The sequence below is a fragment of the Thalassophryne amazonica genome, chromosome 1 (genome assembly GCF_902500255.1).
Source record: "Thalassophryne amazonica chromosome 1, fThaAma1.1, whole genome shotgun sequence".
Taxonomy (NCBI): Eukaryota; Metazoa; Chordata; class Actinopteri; order Batrachoidiformes; family Batrachoididae; genus Thalassophryne; species Thalassophryne amazonica.
Window position 1 is genome coordinate 150334555 of NC_047103.1, and position 19527 is coordinate 150354081.

The following is a 19527-nucleotide window of genomic DNA, read 5'->3' on the forward strand; positions in this document are numbered from 1 at the left end:
TGAGACGAGAGCCTCTCATTACATTATGTAGCTTAGCCTGTGACAGTGTTAGCATTTTAGATGCTGCACCGATTAAAACCGCTTTTGTTCCAAATGAACAAACAGATGAACTCCAAGACATCTGAAAATAGAGCCCACGTTTAAAAATTTCTGGCGTTTTCCTTTAACCAGCATTTATCAACAATGCACCCAGAATCAAAACTTGACACATTCTTGAGATATGATGGTTTCTCAGAATGGGAAAAGATGGAGAACCACACACTACATTTCTGGGTCAGGATCAAAACGTCTGAACCGCCCTCACATCTTGCTTGTTAACACAATTTCTACTTTTAGAAACTCTGAATTAGATTGTGTGCGAATTTGGTCGATTTACCCAGAAAGTGCGCATGAAGCAGGAATTGTGTGCAAAACGTGTAATTTCATAGCTGCCTCCAATGCCTCATACACCTGCTACAACTATTTGCATACACCAGCAGCTGAAAGACACAGTGTGTGCTGTGGGAACCCATCAATCCCTCTTGCTGCCAAATTCCAGCTGACATGCACAAACATTTAACACCGCTTGCATGGCACTTAGAAAATGTGTGGCCATTTGCAGTATCATCACAAAAACAGTCTGCAGATGATCATTGTCGAGCTGGATTGTGAATTTGTCTAAGTGCCCCACGACTGTGAAATTGCTGCGTGCACATGTGGCGCGCCAGAATGTCTGCTCCCCCCCACAACACGTGTGTGTGTGTGTGTCCCCCCACATCTGTGCGTGTGGGGGGGCATCTCTCATCTGATCACAGAGTGACATCTTGGTCTGTGTGCTGACAGGACAAGAGGCGTGGCTGGCTGCCCGCAGCTGTTGGGTCATCTCAGGTTCTGGGCATCACAGCTGCAGCACACATCCCATGTTTTGACAGACACGCGCATGTGTGTGGGCTTGTGTGGAAATACATAAAAACATATATCGCTTTTGCGATGGGAGGAGAAGCGGGCTGTCAGTCCGTTTGGACATGCAGCAGGCGATCTGAATGTCACATCTGACAGGACACGTGTGTTGGGCCGTGATGGCTGTGAGCGGCACGCCGCACGACCAGGACAAGCCAACAGTAAGACAAATCTGCCATTTTCAGTTACGTATCAGCAGAAATACGCCATACCAAACAATGTTTGGTCAGTTATTGCAGCGCTTTTTTTTTTCTAAAATACGTTTATCTGCTTGTTTTTACCCATTTCACGCTCCTCTTACAAGACAATGATTGTAGCGCAGTGGTAAAGTTTCAGTCTGGTAATCAGAGCATGTGGGTTTGAATCCTGTGGTGTTTTCTCCTTTTATTTAAACAGGGTTATTTAATGGCCTCTTCATGACTGTATGTCTGTGACCATGGCTCATCTACGGAGGAACAGATGGATCATATTTGTATTGCCCGCTTGATAAATGCGGTGTTTTTATATGGTGTGTGGGTTTATTTCATTTTAAATATGTCCATCTCCTTCCTCACATCAGGCAGGTTCCCGCAGCTTTCACATGACTGTGACTGTAGCTCAGTGGTAAACTTTCTGACTGGCAATGAGAGCTTTTGGAAGGCATGGGTTCGAGTCCTGTGGGTGGCATGTAATTTTTATTTATTTATTTTTTTTATTTTCAGAAGCTGCTGTGTTCCTGTGCGCACAAAACCGCTGCAGCATGTATTTATTTATTTATTTATTTATTTTTTTCTTCATGTGTAACCACATCGTGCAGCTACCGGCAGTGTGTTCCCACGTGCATGAACTGTTGCACCGGCATCGTGCATGCCTGCCTGTCGGCGCGATGTTTTGTGGTTTGATCATACAAGCTGTTTCGCTGTGAGTCGCCCTGAGTTGTACTTTGTACTATGTGTGGAGGGGCCCTTAAAGTTAGCAAATTGCTAGCTCCAAATTATGGTTTAGCTAATGTTAGCTAGCTAAAGCTAGTGTTTGCATATGCTTTCCCTTGCATTTGCTAAAAACTGGTAATCACCCTGAGACCCAGAACAATGAAATTGCTGCAATTTATTTACTTTTGCATTAAATAATCATCTTGGCTGAAAACAACAGAAACAGTCAGAAACATTTTCTTTGGAATGTCTTCTGCAGTGGTCAGTGGGATCTAGTGATAACGGAATAATTATTTTGAAATATTAGACCCTTCAGCTCTTCTCCCTGTGTGCAGTCGGGGTCACCACAGTAGATCGTAGATGGATCTGCATGCTGATTTGGCACAATTTTTTTTGCTGGATGTTGTTGCTGACACAATTCCCTATGAAGAATGGGAAGGGACAGCACTGAACCAGGAACCTTCTGCTCTGGAAACGAGCGCACTAACTGCTTGGCCACCAAGCTGTGAAACCCGTGTCCCTTGCAAGAGGACAAGAATGGGTCAAGAAGGTATAGAACCCCCAAAATGTAAGCAAAAACATCCATCAGTATGTCTGCTTTTCATGGCAGCACACAATTTAACTGAATTGAAAATATGTTTTTTCTTGGAAGGAAACATTCTGTGAGGTCAAATTCAAGGTAGAATTGAGCTCAACTAGGAGTTGAGCTGTAGCCTCCTAGTTAAGAAATTTTGTTATTGAACATTAGGTGATGGAGTTGGGTCACTTCACTTCTCCTCTCCTAATCAAACTCAAACCCTCATCTTCTGCTAAAGTGTTAAGTGACCATACACGTCAGTGAAACTGCAGTTGAGGTAGCTGTGTTACATCTAAAAGTTGCTTTTGTACCTCCAGTCGATGCCGGTGCAGCAGATGGCGTTGGTGCCGGAGCTGGCGTTGGATCAGCTGCAACTGGAGACAGGTTTGCCGCAGGAACAGCCAGGCTCCGATTAGACCTGTTCCAGAGAGACTCTCTATGACTGGAAGCTGGACTGGGACTGGGTCTGGGGTTTGTGTCCCTCACTATTTGGAAAACATGAGCAATGTCAAGACATCAGCAACAAGAAGGCAGACTCACACACCATGCATTCCCCTGATGGAAATTTTAACCATTTTAGGATAACCGATGGAAATGTTAAGTTTCAGGGCCTTTTTAGGACTGACTTGCACTGGTTGCTAAAACCAAGACAAATCAAGACAGAAAACACTTTGGACATAATGCACAGTGAGTTTATAGAGTGAATAATGTGATTTATTCCCAACAGGTACTAATCTGTTTAAATTAAATATGGAAAAAGAATTTCTGACCTTGGAATGGTTCCCAAATTTTTTCGGCATAGCCCCCTCTTCTGTAGATAAGAATATTTTGAGGCCCCACCCCCCTCTCACTGACACACACAGACACATCTTTTGCTTCCAAACTCTAATGAAAATTGCCATGTCCCCTGCAATACCGCTGTGCCTGTTCCCCATGGGGCATGCCCCCTACTTTGGGAAACACTGGTCTAAATGACATATTGTGAGAAAACTAAAGAGGTATGGCATCACAATGACCAGAACATCTGGGTTTGTAATAAATCAAAGACTATACTGGAGTCTCTGTCGTCCCTCCTCCGTCGTTCCTGAAGTCTGGGAGAGCTGCTTGAGTTTCCTCTGTCTACAGTGAACAAGAAATTTTAAAAACACAAATCAACACAATTTTTCTCTTGGAACAGTGTGCCACAAAACACAGCTTTGGTTACTTTAGTAGATTTTTATGCACGCACCTCGTGGTGTGTCTCTGCTTCTCACGTCTGGATTTCTGCTGCCAAACCCTGAAAAACAAAAAGGTAGAATATGAAGTTCAAGCTGCTAATTTTGAATTCATTTGTGGTTGGTGGGAGTGTAAAATACCAAGCCCTCGTCTTTCTATGCTCCGACCTCCAACTGAGATACTGGGAAAGGAAGCTGTGAAACATAAGGGGGGGGGTGAGACACACAACATACTATAGTCAGACTAAAATTTGAGAAATACTTGTGTGTGTGTGTGTGTGTGTTCTACTCTTCCTCCGATGTTTGTTGTGTGGAAAGTCGGTATTTCTGAAGGTCAATCATTAGGGCCAAGGTCATTGAAATCATAAGTTTTTCAATATGATTTGCATCAAATTCGTAACATATATGGTGCTGGGTTCTTGAACTGCCCAGCAAGGTCAAATTTGCTAAAGGTCAGTCACTGGGGTCAAGTTCATGTCTGCCCACTGGTTTGTTGGCGAACTCCTGACATGTGCTTTTGCTGATTTCTAACCAACTTGGTATGTCAACTTCAGCTTGGGACTCCGGCAAGGACGGTCACATTCCTCCCCTCTCCTCTCCTCCTTCCCCTGTGTCTCTCCACTCCCCTCACCCTGGCTTCCTCCCTGCCACCTCAAAGGCAGCGTGGTTTTTACTACTGCAGCCTTCAACTCCCCAAGCTGGGCGGCGCGGGCCCCTCCTGCTGCAGCCTTCACCCACTTTACCTCAATTCGTATGACGGACTGCTTCGAGTTTAGTGCACATAAACAATGTCAAATGTATATGTGTTGTCTTTAATTCTGGTGTGTGCCATTATTATGGTAAACAAGTAATAATTGTGGATAAATTGCTGTATTTGTCTGAGGTAATTGGAGTGTAAATGTAATTTCATTGTTGGCGCACTCGTGTAATGACAATGACAATAAATCTCATCTCATCTCATGTGAGTGAAATTTGACCAAGAAATTGCCAATAAAAACATTAATTTGGGTTAAAGGAAAATCTAGGAATTTGATTTTCAACCCAGTTTGGACCAAATGTTGCACATACTTCAATGGATTATTGAGAATTGTTATGGAAATGTCAGTCAGAGGTCAATCATTTGGATGAAGGTCAAGGCAATTAGGGTCAAATGCCAGCTTGTCGTAGCTCTGACTGTTTTCACGCCCATGTCTACTATTACCTAGTTTTAAATAAATAAGATACAGTGATAGTTGAGAAGGTGTCGACACTTAATCACAGAACACACCTGGAGAACGGCTGCTTGAGTTCCGAGAACCCAGACTAGAAAACACTGTGGAGAAGAAGAAACTGAACAAAAACTGCTTCACATAGCATCCATTATTTCATTTGTAATGATGATGAGTTTGAAAGATGCAATTCAGAGGTAGAAAACTCACGTTTAAGAAGCCCTGCTTTAGGTCCTGTCCGATTGGCTGTAAGAAGTAAGCAGAGTTAAGTGAGAAAGCACCGCCCCCCCCACTATGACTTTCATGTAGCATGTTTGAAAAAGAACAAAGTAAGAGAAACTCACAGTCTCCCAGAGTGAACAGAGTTGTTTCTTTGACTGGAAAACAACATAATGAGCATGAATAAAAGAGAAAATCAAACAAAAAGAGGTCAAAGATGGCAACAGACCTTGTTTGGTGATCTTACTGAGCTCCTGGTTGCACAAATCCTCCACTTTGTCCCTGAGGTCTAGGATGGCATCTCGTATGGGCTCAAAAGAGGCATCCTTGTTGACCACCACATTGGGAAGGTCCCCCGACTCCAGAGGACTGCACATGGACTCATATGTCTACAAAAAATACGGTACTTATTTTGAGTTTAAGAGGAAAGCTATTTAGTTAAGTGAAGTCCTGCAAACAATTGTGAACATTGAAGACGTGTTAGTTACACTAATACACATCCTGGGCCATGGTATTACATGGGCGTTATTTTCCTTGCCACCTAATACCTCCCCAACTAAAATCAGTCACGTGCCACTTTTAATGCTGGGTGATCTTATAGTTGAGATAGAGGGGGTAGTTTGGTCACAATCAGGCAGCTGGGTCTTGCTCTGGCATCCTTCTGCACCGAAAGACCATGGCCTAACTGCCAAGCCACTCCCACTCCCAATATGGATTCATGTATGTCTTCTTTAATCTTGATTTTAATGGTAGAAAGCATTGTTTTGTAGGGTATGCACCATGCTCCAAAGGGTAACTTCAAGATTAGGTCATGCATAGGGGCATACATAGGTGTTGCACCACCATCCTCTGGAAAAGACTTGAATTCTGAATCACAACTACTGAGGCAGACCAATGGTCCATATCCATCTCTCAAACATAGCCATCTATTTGTCTGCCAGGTGATACATGGTCCTCCTCTTGGGCTCGTCCAGTTTGTGGGATCCCCAACACTGCAACATTTCAGCACCTATGCTGTGATCATGCGCAGGGAAATGTAACACACGTCAATCGTGTCATTATTCACACTCCCTCATGATCCTAATACGCGTCATCTGAGTCTCCGCAGGTAACTGAATTTAATCCAGCCATACATACCCAAGGTTTCTCCACAGAAACCTTGTAACAAATACAAGTTATCATCAGGCTACTGGTTCGCATCCAGTTCTCAATACTAACACGCTAACATAAGATGCATCAACACTCGAAAGACTTGGACCACTATGTTCCTAAGATATCTACATCACAATACACCTTTTTCCAGCGACCTCATAAATCCATAGGGTTTGTCCAGACATCACTTGACCTCCTAGGCTGAGGACTAGAAACTTGAATGTCAGTGCTGAGTTAAGTGAATCTCTACATAAGTTCAACACTTTTGCCAGATATAGACACAGTACTGATAGCTGTCACTGAAAGGCTGGATGTTTGCCTTGATCAAGGACAGATTCAAACCCAGATACTCAGGAAACATCAAGAAATTTGCACACTAATATTATTTCACCTTTCATTGGAAATGACAGCACAACAACACGACAGAACACCTTCTACCTATAATGGGAGAATGGGCATCAGTGAGCATTTCTATACCTGCAGGTAGTGGATGTGGTCCTCACAGCGGGCCAGGTCCTTCATCTCAGTGTCTCTCTTCTTCAGCACCTTGATCTCAGCCTCCAAGTTCTCAGTCACCTCTTGCGCTTGGTTCAATTTATCCAGGCTGGTTTGCTCCAGCACCTCCTCTACTAGCTCCTGGAGGCGCTCCACTGAGCGCTGAAGGTCCAAGAGCACCTGTTCAATGTCATCTTGAACCTTGCCTGTAGAACGCTGCTCGTATACAAATCATGTGAGAGAAAGGGGAAAAAAGGATCAATCTCCAACATATTACATAACTTCACTGTGCAAAAAGTTCAATGTTATCAAGAAAATCCTTCAAATTCACAGTCTGTCACTTCTGGATACCTCCTATCTGAATGACTGAAATCCTGCATCTCCATAAACAGTCCATATAGGATTTTTTTTTCAAATGAAGAAGTCGACTAAAATACCAAAATCTCTTGAAGTTCAAAAATAAATCAAGTTGGTGTGAACTTCTAGGCATATTAGGTAGATTCAGGTTCTAGGTAGATTTAAATCTGGCATCAACATACAGACCTGAGGCACTTTGTTCCTGAGACTCTAATCTACACCTTGTTGCTATACATTCGGTTATATTATTCCTTCATTGTGCACAATCAGCTATATCTGGTTGAGTGTGTTGAAGTTTCTCTATTATAAGTTACTGCATGCTTTGTCAATCTTGTTTTGTGTCTTCCATTCTGACTAGATAGAATGATCATAGCAGATGGCCACCCCATTCATTCTGGTCTGCTTGAGGTTTCTTTCAGTCAGTTAATAATGATGGCCTTGGGAGTTTTTCCTCTCCACTATCACCAATGAGCTTGCTAATGAGGAAGGGAAGGTCCAGACCTTATACGTGCATAGTACTTTAAGGTGACATGTCATGATTTGGAAAATGTTTTTAATTAATAAGTCTGAGTCCGTGGACATTTTTAAGTCAAGACTCAAAACCTATTTTTATTCTCTTTCTTATGAATAGTTTTTATTTTATTTGTTTTATTCTTTTACTTCTGTTTTTATTTGTGTATTTGAATTTTTTTTTATTCATTTTTAATTATTTATTCAATTTTATGTTGACTTGTTTTATGTAAGGCGCCTTGAGACGGCTTATGCTGTGATTTGGCGCAATATAAGCTAATTAAATTAAATTAAAATTAAACTGAATTAATATTTTTGTAGTATGGATTAGTGTGAAAAGGTCCAAACATTGCAAAAATATGAGTATCAGGTAAAGTAAGTATTTAATTGTTTTAGATTGTATATAACAAAAACATGCCCTTTGTAATATGTGAGGTTAAGTGCTCTTGATCTGAAAAGTACTGGAAATTTATTTCTACTTATTTGTACAGAAAGAACCTGCATCTACAGTATAACAAAAGATTTTGAAACAAAGCCAATTGATTATACTTGAAGATCAATATGTTGAAACTGAAATATGTTGAAAGTTTAAAATGTTGCTACATTTCTTGACTGACATTTGAACGTCTTGGAAAATACAGAATATATTTGAAGGAAAGGCTCTTAGTGGATTTGCCTCCTCAGAAGACTTTGTAGTCGTGATGTGAATCAAAACATTTTAGACATAATGCAAAAAGAAAAAAAAATAGTTTGCAAAGCTAACTTAAGTTATACACAAATACTCTCAAAGCATTAACAACAACTTCTCCAAACACAAAGAGTTCAGGGGTACAGTCCTCTACTTACTGTATTTTCCAGAGTATAAGCCACATTTTTTTTACTAGTTTGGGAGGCCCTGCGGCTTACTGAAAATTCACAAATTTGTTATTAATAATAGTAATTATAATGACTAGTTATACAGACCTTTTCCAAGAATCAAAGCACTAAACAAAACAAACTCCAATAATAAAAGAATAAATGCCAGTAATAAAAAATACACTTCAATAATACACAAAAATCCCAAATTAAAGAGCTCATAACACTGAAAAAGGTGCGACTGATAGTCTGGCGCGACTTACACTCTGGTGCAACCTACTACATATGGTTTTTTTCTCAAGATACCGGTGTGGCTTATATTCTGGAAAATACGGTAAGTCAATATTTTAACTTCAGCTTCCATAAAGAGAAATCTGATTTAGAAGAACAATAAAAGAATCTCCTCATGCTGCATTTCCATTGGCATAACAAGAACCCTTATCTGAAAGGTGTTTCCTCACTTATACTGGTTGAGGGTAAGTCAACAAATTGTGTGAGAAAGCTGCAAAAAGCTTTTCCCCTACATATTCTGTAAGCATACCAACATAATATGTATTTACAACTATAAGTTGTGCTTGTCAATGTGACGGGGGCTTTAAACTCTCAAAATCAGATTTTTCATATATTAATACTGGGAGGTCAAAGCGCTGCCTTCCAAAATAAATAAATAAATAAAATCATGCATTTCTGACATTTATAGCTTTTTTAAAAGACTGAACTTTGGGTTTCAAGTAGGAATGTACCAGAAGCACTGAAATGCTCACATTGCCTGCTAGATGGCGACAAAGGCTGTTCAAATGTGAGCCAAGGTCTGGACCATTTATTCATTTGAGAAATTAACTTATAGCAAAAATAAGATGCGCTGACAGCCAAAAATCAATTTTCAGTTGTATCTCTTACCCTCATGGGCAATTTACTTGTTTCTGGTGGGGTATCATAACAGTCTAATCATTTTGTTGTGTTCACTGTGGAGTCTATTCTGAAAGGTGGATGTAAACAGCATGCTACATAGTGTGCGTCTGTTGTTCTCTCTTATAATTTAAAGATAAAATCTTTTGTGATGCAGTTTGAGCAGAGAAAATAATGTGAGTCCATTGTTGGAATAAAACCACGATGGGGGGCGCACAGGAGCTACTTTCTATCAGTCCCGGCAGTCAGGGGATGAGTTCATTTTGACATGAGCCCAAGGACTAACTCAAAATCATTGTCAGTTATTGTGTTATCTGCGAATGCTTTATGCTGGTTCTTATGGTGATCGTGTTAAAGTTAAGTAAATAAGTGATTGTGTCATTAAAATACAGAGAAGCAACATTTGGCACCTTGAATGTAAATTCTACCTCACGACCTCAAGACTTTTGTCTCTTCTTAGTTATTATGGGTGGCTGTAAGCAAAAAAATAGTTCAAGAGGAGTATATACACTCTTTTCAAGGGTTTTTCTCGCTACTTACTGTTGTGAATGTATTTGACATTTAAAAGTCAAGTCAGTGATTATAAGCACACCACATATTTTTCCATGCGTATTTCCAGGAAACACAAAAAACAAAAACAAAACACCATCTTATATTCGGTGCCGTATGCTATGTTACTGGATGCAATACTGCCAGTTAAAGCAGATTAAACTCAATAAAATAAAGGCTGAGTGGAGGACAGACCGTCACCACATCCATCATGGTCTTCATGTCTTTCAGTTCCTGCTCTCTGGCTTTCAGTCTCTGCTGATTCTCTGTCTGGATATCTGCCAGCACTTTCTACACAAACACACAGAAGGACATCAAATGAATTGTGTGGTTTTATATGCACAGATACTCAGGAGTAAGAGGAAAGAGCCGACATCGAGGCCCACGTGAGAGGGTGGAGCATCGTGGACTAGACTGGAATGTAGTTAGGAATGTCCTCGGCCTGGCTGCAACTTCTGTCAGTCACAAAAGGAGAGAGGATGACGCCTCATGAGGAACAATAAGCAGAAAAGATGTGTTGGTGATACTAAGTGTGCCGTCATTAAGGAACACCCATTAAAAGGGCCCATTTCAGCATGTACGACAGCCACGTCTGACTGAAACGTCAGCTGTAACTTCTACATGCAAAATTATCTCATGACTAAGCATTATTGTGTTAAAGCCACAGTGTACAGGATTTGGGGTGTGTATTTGCAGAAATGAAATACAGCATTCATAACCATCTGTTCATTAGTGTATAAATAACCTGCTACAATGATTCAATGTGTTTTCATAAGTTCAGAATGAGCCTTTCATATCTACATGGGTTGGGCCCCCACTCATGGAGGCTGCCATGTTGATAGAAGTCCAAAAGGATCATATTTATTCTGTCTTTCACAGACTGGAGTGTGATTGGAAGATTGAAGATAAAAGAAAAGGAATCAGTGGTTACTCCTCTGTACAGTGTTACCTGGTTGCTAGTAGGCGAACATGTTTGAGAACCCTAATTTTGGTGAAATTAAGGATCAGACATACAGTATTTATCCTAAGAGAAGGCAAGGAAACATGAATCTGTGGCCAAAGAAGAGATAATGTGAAGGGAAACAAAATCCTAACTGGTGATGACATTATGCAATCTGCAACCTCACCACTAGATGACACTAAATTCTACACCCTGTAGCTTTAAAGTTATATGGGTCATACATCTTTATTAGTTAATATGACTGTATTGCATTTAACTGCAAGGCTGCAAAGTGGTCTCCCACACTGTGAGATTACAAAGTAAAAAAATAGTAGAATCTGACTGGATTCATACCCCCTACCACACAGCTTATACAATTAGTCAAGTTTTTCTCGTTGGGTTTTTTGGGACAGTACAATACCATTTCTGTCCGCCACAAAAGCTGGAAAGCAGTTTGTATCTTTTAAGGTTGTGGAGGATGACAACTGGTGTTTGAGGTGCAATTCCACCAAGCTCTCAGATGGTGGCACTAGAAATCAGTGGTGAGTAGAGTCCCTTAACTGAGCATCAACTGAGAATATGACGGCATTTTGGGTCCAACTGTGCTGAACTACTGAATGAACCTTTTATGTTTTCAACGTTTTTTTTTTTTTTTTAGCATTTAACCACATACAGCAACATATCCAGGTACAGGTGCTATCAAAATAAATATAAAAATAATTAAGCTATCAAATTTACATAAATTTACGATGATTTATTTAATTAATTTAAAGCCTGATTTATGCTTCTGCAGCTCTGTAACTCTGTCATGACGCAGATGTGCGTGACATGACAGTATTAAAGTTCTCCGTTGCTGAATTATGCTTTATTATGGATTAATTTGACCCTCAACAAGCTTTTCTTTCTACAATCATCACCTCCAATTCAAAGGTAAGTTGTACAATTTCATCTTTTTCCGACATCGTGTTGTAAATTTGCAGACTTTTCTGCCAAATGTACGTGATCCCGAAATGTAATCAGCGTGAAGACTGCAAAAACTATTAAAATATGATGGCAAACAATGGACTGAAAGCAGAAAAGTGTCAAATTACAGCCTTTTGTGTCCGATATAACAGGTGCCGGTAACTGGCTGGGCTTTTAATCACAGAAATGACTACGCCCTTACCAAGAAGTAGTATATGCAAGTATGTTTCGTACTTCTAGTTTACTTTTATATACTTATCAGTACTATTTTTTGGTAAGGGCGGCCCCACTTTCCTCAAATCGGTGAGTGCCTGCCTTGAACTTTAATTTGTACCTCTGTTACTTTGCACGTCCATTCGGGTTTTTAATGGAAATACATTATGATCGGACAGGACATTTTATCCGACGTGAGTGAAAAAGTCGTCATACAAAATCCGTTACATAAGGTGTTTATTACATGGAAAACAATACAAAAACATTGGGACTTTTTTGTCCAGTGACTGTGAAAATCTGGTTTATACACAACGGTTTAGGTGAGTTTTACTGTACATGGGACTGAACAAAAAATTTATCTCTCAAAACTTTGACAATGATGTTGTCTTCCATCCCACATGGCTGACTTTATTTTCCCAAATTTTTCTTCAGTTCGGATCTGAAGGGAATCTGTACATCGTGAGGCCGTTGCTGTGTGTATTTGTGCATCCAAATGCATAGCAACCTGGCATTTTCAGTGAATAAATAAATAAAATAGCAGGATTTACATGCAGACAGATTAACAGCGAACGCCATTTAAAAACAAGTAAATACAATTATCTTAGCTAATTAGTTGTTAGCTGAACTGTACCCACCACTGCTAACACACACACGCACGCACGCACGCACACACACACACGAGTGGTTGTAATGGTCCAATGTGGTCTTCACATAACCAGTAGGAAGCACTAAATGCCTATGGATACAAAATTTACATCACGAAATTTTAATTTTCTAACAACAAATGGGCAGTGTGGATGCTGTGTAAACAGTAACTTTAACAATATGCATCACGATGGTGTAATTTTTGTTTGGTTTAGTCTCAATCTCAATTTTGCCATTGAAATGTTTTTTTTGTTTTAGATGATTAAATATAGTAAAATTTCAGAGAACTAACTTTACAGGAAATTCTTGTTTGACAGACATTAGATTTATTAACATCAAACCAAATATGAAGGAAATTCATTGAATGGTTTCTGAGATCTAAGTCTAAACTATTTTCAGTACAAATTAAGCTCTTGTCCAGAGCTAAGACCTTCTGTGACCATCATGGCATTTGACAACATATTGGATCAGACAATGGTTACGGTCATCTGGAAAGTATTCACAGCGCTTCACTTTTTCCACATTTTGTTATGTTACAGCCTTATTCCAAAATGGATGAAATTCATTTTTCCCTCAAAATTCTCCACACAATACCCCATAATGACAATGTTTTTGCAAATTTATTAAAACAAACAAACAAAAAACAACAACTAAGAAATCACATGTACATAATTATTCACAGCCTTTGCCATGAAGCTCAGAATTAAGCTTACGTGCATCCTGTTTCCACTGATCATCCTTGAGATGTCTCTAGAGCTTAATCGGAGTCCACCTGGGATAAATTCAGTTGATTGGGCATAATTTGGAAAGGTATACACCTGTCTACATATAAAGTTCCACAGTTGACAGTGCATGTCAGAGCACAAACCAAGCATGAAGTCAAAAGAATTGCCTGTAGACCTCTGGGACAGGATTGTCTTGAGGCATTCATCTAGGGAAGGGTAAAGAAACATTTCTGCTGCTTTGAAGATATCAATAAGCACAGTGGCCTCCATCATCCATAAATGGAAGAAGTTTGGATCGACCAGGACTCTTCAATTTAGCTGGCTGCCCATCTAAACCGAGCGATCGGGCTAGAAGGGCCTTAGTCAGAGAGGTGACCAAGAACCCGATGGTCACTCTGTCAGAGCTCCAGCATTTTTCTGTGGAGAGAGGAGAACCTTCCAGAAGGACAACCATGTCTGCAGCAATCCACCAATCAGACCTCTGCGGTAGAGTGGCCAGACGGAAGGTACTCCTTAGTAAAAGGCACGTGGCAGCCCGCCTGGAGTTTGCCAAAAGACACCTAAAGACTCTCATACCATGACAATCAAAATTATCTGATCTGATGATACAAAGATTGAACTCTTTGGTGTGAATGCCAGGTGTCATGTTTGGAGGAAACCAGGCACTATCCCTACAGTGAAGCATGGTGGTGGCAGCATCATGCTATTGGGATGTTTTTCAGCAGCAGGAACTGGGAGACTAGTCAGGATTGAGGGAAAGATGAATGTAGCAATGTACAGAGACATCCTGGATGTAAACCTGTCTAGAGCGCTCTTGACCTCAGACTGAGGCGATGGTTCATCCTTTAGCAGAACAATGACCCTAACAGACAAGATATCAAAGGAGTGGCTTCAGGACAACTCTATGAATGTCCTTGAGTGGCCCAGCCAGAGCCCAGACCTGAATCGGATTGAACATCTCTGGAGAGATCTGAAAATGTCTGCGCACCGATGCTCCCCATCCAACCTGATGGAGCTTGAGAGGTGCTGCAAAGAGGAATGGGCAAAACTGCTCAAAGATAGTAGCACTAAGCTTGTGGCATCGTATTCAAGAACACTTGAGGTTGTAACTGCTGCCAAAGATGCATCAACAAAACATTGATCAAACTGTGTGAATACTTATGTACATGTGATTTCTTATTTTTTTTATAAATTTGCAAAAATTTAAAAGTTTTCAATTTACTCCATTTTGGAATATGGCTGTAACATAACAAAATGTGAATACTTTCCAAATGCACTGCATATCCTTATTGAAGGCTTATCTCATTTAGAAGGCAGCATGCCACCCGTCTTTGCCTACCTGCTTCTCCAGACGCTCGGTTTTGGTTGAGACACACTCGTGGTCTTTGTGCTGGTTGCTGGTGCACAGCCAGCAGACGAACACATTACACTGGTGACAGACAAACTCCTGTAGGTACTTGTGCTGGGTGCAGATCTTCTCAGACAGGTTTCCCGTGGGGCGCAATCAGTTCGTGCTGCATCAGAGCCTCTGGGTCTTGTGGGCTTCAGGTGGGTTTCACAGTATGAGCTCATACACACCAGGCAGCTCTTGATTGCTGCATGTGGTTGTCCGTGGCACATGTTGCATGGCACGGCGGAAGTAGACAGCTTTGCAGTGCCTTTGGATTTGGTTACGGACATCATGGACATGCGAGCACTTCGGATGGAGTCACGCACATCTGATTTGAGAGCCCCTTTGCGGAGCTGCTCCACAGCATCAGCCAGCATGGTGTTCCTAGACAGGGAGGGTTTGGGGCAGAAGGTCTGGCGGCACTGTGGGCAGCTGTAGATCCCCTTGGGGTCGTCCTTGGTCCAGTAGTCCTTGATGCAGGCAATACAGTAGCTGTGCCCACAGGGGATGGTAACTGGGTCATTGGGGAGGTCCAGGCACACAGGGCAGTTGAACTGCTCCTCCGTCCACAGATTGTTACTCATGTTGATGCTGTCAGAAGGAAGGAGCTGAGGACAGGTGGAGGACAGTTAGTAGATGGTTACAGAGATTTAAATACCTACAATAGAACCATAAAAGTGAGAGATGGATGGCAGCAGTAGTTTCGCCTGGACACGCAGGAGGAAAATGTTATTTTAAGACTGTTCAACCCAGGTAAGAGAAGGAAGTGGTGAATAGGGAGGAGTTGAAGCCACCAGGCAGGTCGAGCGAGGAAAACTGGTGCTGGTAGAAAACGTCTACCAGTGAAGTGCAGGTGTAAACGGACAGATTATCATCTTCCCACTAAAACCACAATGAAACAAATATATAAGAAGTCTGCAAGGTTGACTGGACTGACAATTTAAGGGTGCAGCCAGGATATCCTGAAGTGGATAGTGGGGGTGGTTCTGTAATCACCTGACTGAGTTTTATCCACACACAATGATATGATTTATTTTAATTATTAGAATTTCAAACAGGCAGTGCTGGCCACTAGACCTTGAATTTGGAAAACCCTAATTTCAACACAAGCAAAACCAAATTGCTTTTTCGATATATCCGGCACATCAAAGTTCATCAGCTTGTAATCGCTTTTTCCTTATTGTATAGCCTTTTAATCCTATCCCTCCCAACTCTTCTGTACTTTGCTGCACGGTGAACCCGTCTGATAAGACCGATGATTAAGTTGTGCATATATCATTCATCACAGAACCTACTGTGGACAAACTGTATCTGCATGAATTACTGACCAATTCCCATTTAAGTCAAAATGGGAGCCTTGCTACTGTCAAGGCATGAAGTTTGTAAAATGTGTAGAAAAAAAAAATTATAATTTTGCATGGGAGGAATTTGTAGACATTCAAGATTTTAGTATCTACTGCTTTTGTCTTATGGTGTAAGCAACTTGGAGTGGATGGACTCAATCATTTAGCCATTTCTTAAAGTAACAACAACCCCAGCAGAATTACGTAAGTCATCACACCCCCCAAAAATACAGCTGCCTTGGTTCAATAATTACTTGCATGACCTCAGGCATAAGGATAGAGGTCTAGAACGAAAATGTCGTAGTTCAAAATGAGAAGAATTCCACCTCGCATGGCGTGATGCTATCTCAGACTATAAGCATGCACTACTGTCTACAAAGCGGGCCCATTACTTTGATTTGATCAACAAAAACAAGCATAACTCAAAGTTGACACGGTTGGCAATACTTATACATGGACAAGTACATGTAAGTCGCTCTCCTTTTACAGCACAAGATTTCTTAGATTACTTCAAGAAGAAAATAAACATGAGGTTAAACATATCCCAGCATGCCTTAACCCAGCCACTACACCCTGCTATTGAGGTGGGTGCCATCACTGAGGTATTACCTAGATTTACAGAATTTGATTGTATTTCAGTAGGCTTGCTGACAAAACTTGTAACGTCTACAAAAAGCACAACCTGCTTATTTGATCCTATACCAACAAAAGAGTTTAAGGACCTGTGGCCCACTCTTGGGCCGACTGTGTTGGAAATTAATAATCTCTCATTAACCTGTGGATCTGACCCTAAATGTTTCAAATCTGCAGTGACTAAACCATTACTTAAGAAATCTAATGTTGACCCTAGTATATTGAAAAACTGTAGGCTGATATCAAATCTATCATTTTGCTCTAAAATTCTGGAAAAAGTGGTTTCACAGCAGCTCGTGGACTCAGCCAAGATTGTTTTAAGCTAAGCGACGTTGCCGCTAGTGTAAGCGCACGCAGTGGTGGCGCCATACAATTATGGTGCAAAACATATGGAGCCAAAATTGCACAGTAAATGGAACCAAATTTGCACAGTTAATGGAACACAATGGCAGATGGGACAAATAATCCATATCATGTGACATAGAAACCACCAATCAAACAACAAGGATCTATTCAGGTTTTAGAGAAAACATTACATCTTTCACTTCATGAAATATTCTTACCATTGCACTCATAAACATTCATTAATTGTATAATAATTTACAAGTACTTTGTATGGTTGATTTTGATGGAGTAAAAGCCATTAGTATGTCACAGGTAATACACAATTTTCAATATTTCCAGTTGCAAATGCAAGCTTGATGCTAAAACTAGCCTCTGAATAAACAGATGCTTTTCACTCTTCAGTAAAACTGAGATTTTCGAGGTCTGAGTGAATTTTAGACTAGTTTTAACCACGGTTTAAAATTTTTTAGAGTTATTACGTTAAGATTTAAACTGTCTTTAAATACTTGTATAATGTTTTTTAGCACCATATCAGCATAAATGGGGGGGGGGGGGGGGGTCGTCTACCATCATTGCAGAAATTTACGGGTGCTGTTGTTTACCGCTGCCCACCCTCACATCTAAAAGCCCACACACACAGATATAAAGTTCACAGACATCTAAAGTGTCACCTTTCAAGAGCCATTTACTTCAAAGGTAAATTGTATTACGTCTTTAAAGGCAATATGTGCTGTTTTCCAGCTGTTTGCTAAACTCTATTGAAAGAATAACTGCTTTACCAACTATGGATGTGATTTCAATATGGAACACTTTTTTTTACGATAAAGGTACAAATTAATAGGAAACATTTCAGTTTGACATGCAAAAAAAACCCCCACCCTGAGCTTTTTACCTTTTCACATTTTCTTCAGTGCAGGAAGCATGAACCTGTTTTAAATGACCATTTGTCATAAATGAGCAAGCTGACTGATGATGACATTTGTACTGAATACACCACAGTATGAAACATGTTCATAAAAAGTATGTGTTTTATTGCATCAATACTTCATCAAAGGGGAAAGGCTAAAGTATTATGAATCTTCAATATTTCCAGTGGAGTTTGGAACATGTGCCTTTGTTATTATGTCTTGTGGGGGTGAAAATAACCTCGATGATAATTGTTGACTGTAACTGTGTAAATGTATCTGCATCTGCTATGTTAAAGGATGTGTCTGATTGTTCCCCCTTCTAAGTAACAGCCATCAACACTTTTATTCACTGTGCTTTTTTTTCTCTACCTACAAGCTTTTATTTCTATAAGTGTAGCTCAAAACCATTGCTTTTGCGAGATGCTGTTTTTGAACCGAAATCAGTTCATTCATCACCTTAATACGTAGCATCATTCCCTTCCTGCAGTGGATCAGCCAACATACCATGATGTCAAAGTTGATGAAGGTGATGATGTTGATGCTGCAGCGCAGAATTTGCCTCTGTCTCCATCACTGGGTGATCAAAGTAACGCAGATCCGAGCCAAAGTCACACACTGACTGAGCTACAACATGGACATCAGTCACTTCAACAAATGTACCTGCAGCAATTACAAACAGCGAACAAACCTCAGATGACCCAATAAAGTTACATCCAGCAAAACGTGGAACAGAGAAAAAATGTACAGCGTGTCTGCAATGCAACTTGGTGAAGCACAAAAAAAAAACAACTTAACATGCACATGAAACTGAAACACTCCAATAGAAGTGTACTCCTCTCTTTGAGTTCATTCATTAAAGGAAGGTACTTTTATTTTATTTAAAATCAAAGCCACAGTTTGTAGGATTTAGTGTCATCTCGTGGCGAGGCTGCAGATTGCATTATGCCATTGTGATGGGGAGTCATGCACTCTCGTCTTCTCTTGCGATAAGCAATATGTATGCCTGCACTAGCATCCTTTAGACAGTGTATAGGGGAGCAGCCTCTGATTTCTGTTCCTTTGTTGTCCGATTTCACTGCAAAATGCCAAAGTAATCAGACCAAGTACGAGGTCTATTAGAAAAATATCTGACCTTTTTATTTTTTTCAAAAACCATATGGATTTGAATCACGTGTGATTGCGTCAGACAAGCTTGAACCCTCGTGCGCATGCTTGAGTTTTTCCACGCCTGTCGGTTGCGTTATTCGCCTGTGAGCAGGCTTTGAGTGAGGAGTGGTCCACCCCCTTGGCGGATTTTCATTGTCAGGAAATGGCGGAATGATTTGGGCTTTTTTCCATCAGAATTTTTTCAGAAACTGTTAGAGACTGGCAGCTGGAAACCATTCGAAAAATTTTCGGTGAAAATTTTACGGGCTTCACAGAGAATAAGGAGTGTTACTACAGCTTTAAGGACGGCTTTAAGAACGCTCGGCGCGCCGCGCTCCGTGCCGCCATCGAGAGCCACAAACCACCGTATCATTTCTAAAC

The 19527-nt window shown here is 40.7% G+C and overlaps 1 protein-coding gene across 1 annotated transcript in view; it reads right to left on the minus strand.

Annotated features, from left to right (window-relative positions):
• Nucleotides 1-18654, minus strand: part of trim25l (tripartite motif containing 25, like) — a 30782-nt gene extending 12128 nt beyond the window's left edge. Inside the window, 14 exon segments of the mRNA XM_034176044.1 lie at nt 2739-2912; nt 3481-3546; nt 3656-3703; nt 3783-3836; nt 4909-4953; nt 5060-5095; nt 5194-5226; nt 5298-5457; nt 6698-6931; nt 10091-10186; nt 14721-14879; nt 14881-14920; nt 14922-15379; nt 18505-18654. Coding sequence (XP_034031935.1) covers nt 2739-2912; nt 3481-3546; nt 3656-3703; nt 3783-3836; nt 4909-4953; nt 5060-5095; nt 5194-5226; nt 5298-5457; nt 6698-6931; nt 10091-10186; nt 14721-14879; nt 14881-14920; nt 14922-15379; nt 18505-18507 — 1606 coding nt within the window. The 5' untranslated portion in view covers nt 18508-18654.
• Between the last annotated feature and the right edge of the window lie 873 nt (nt 18655-19527).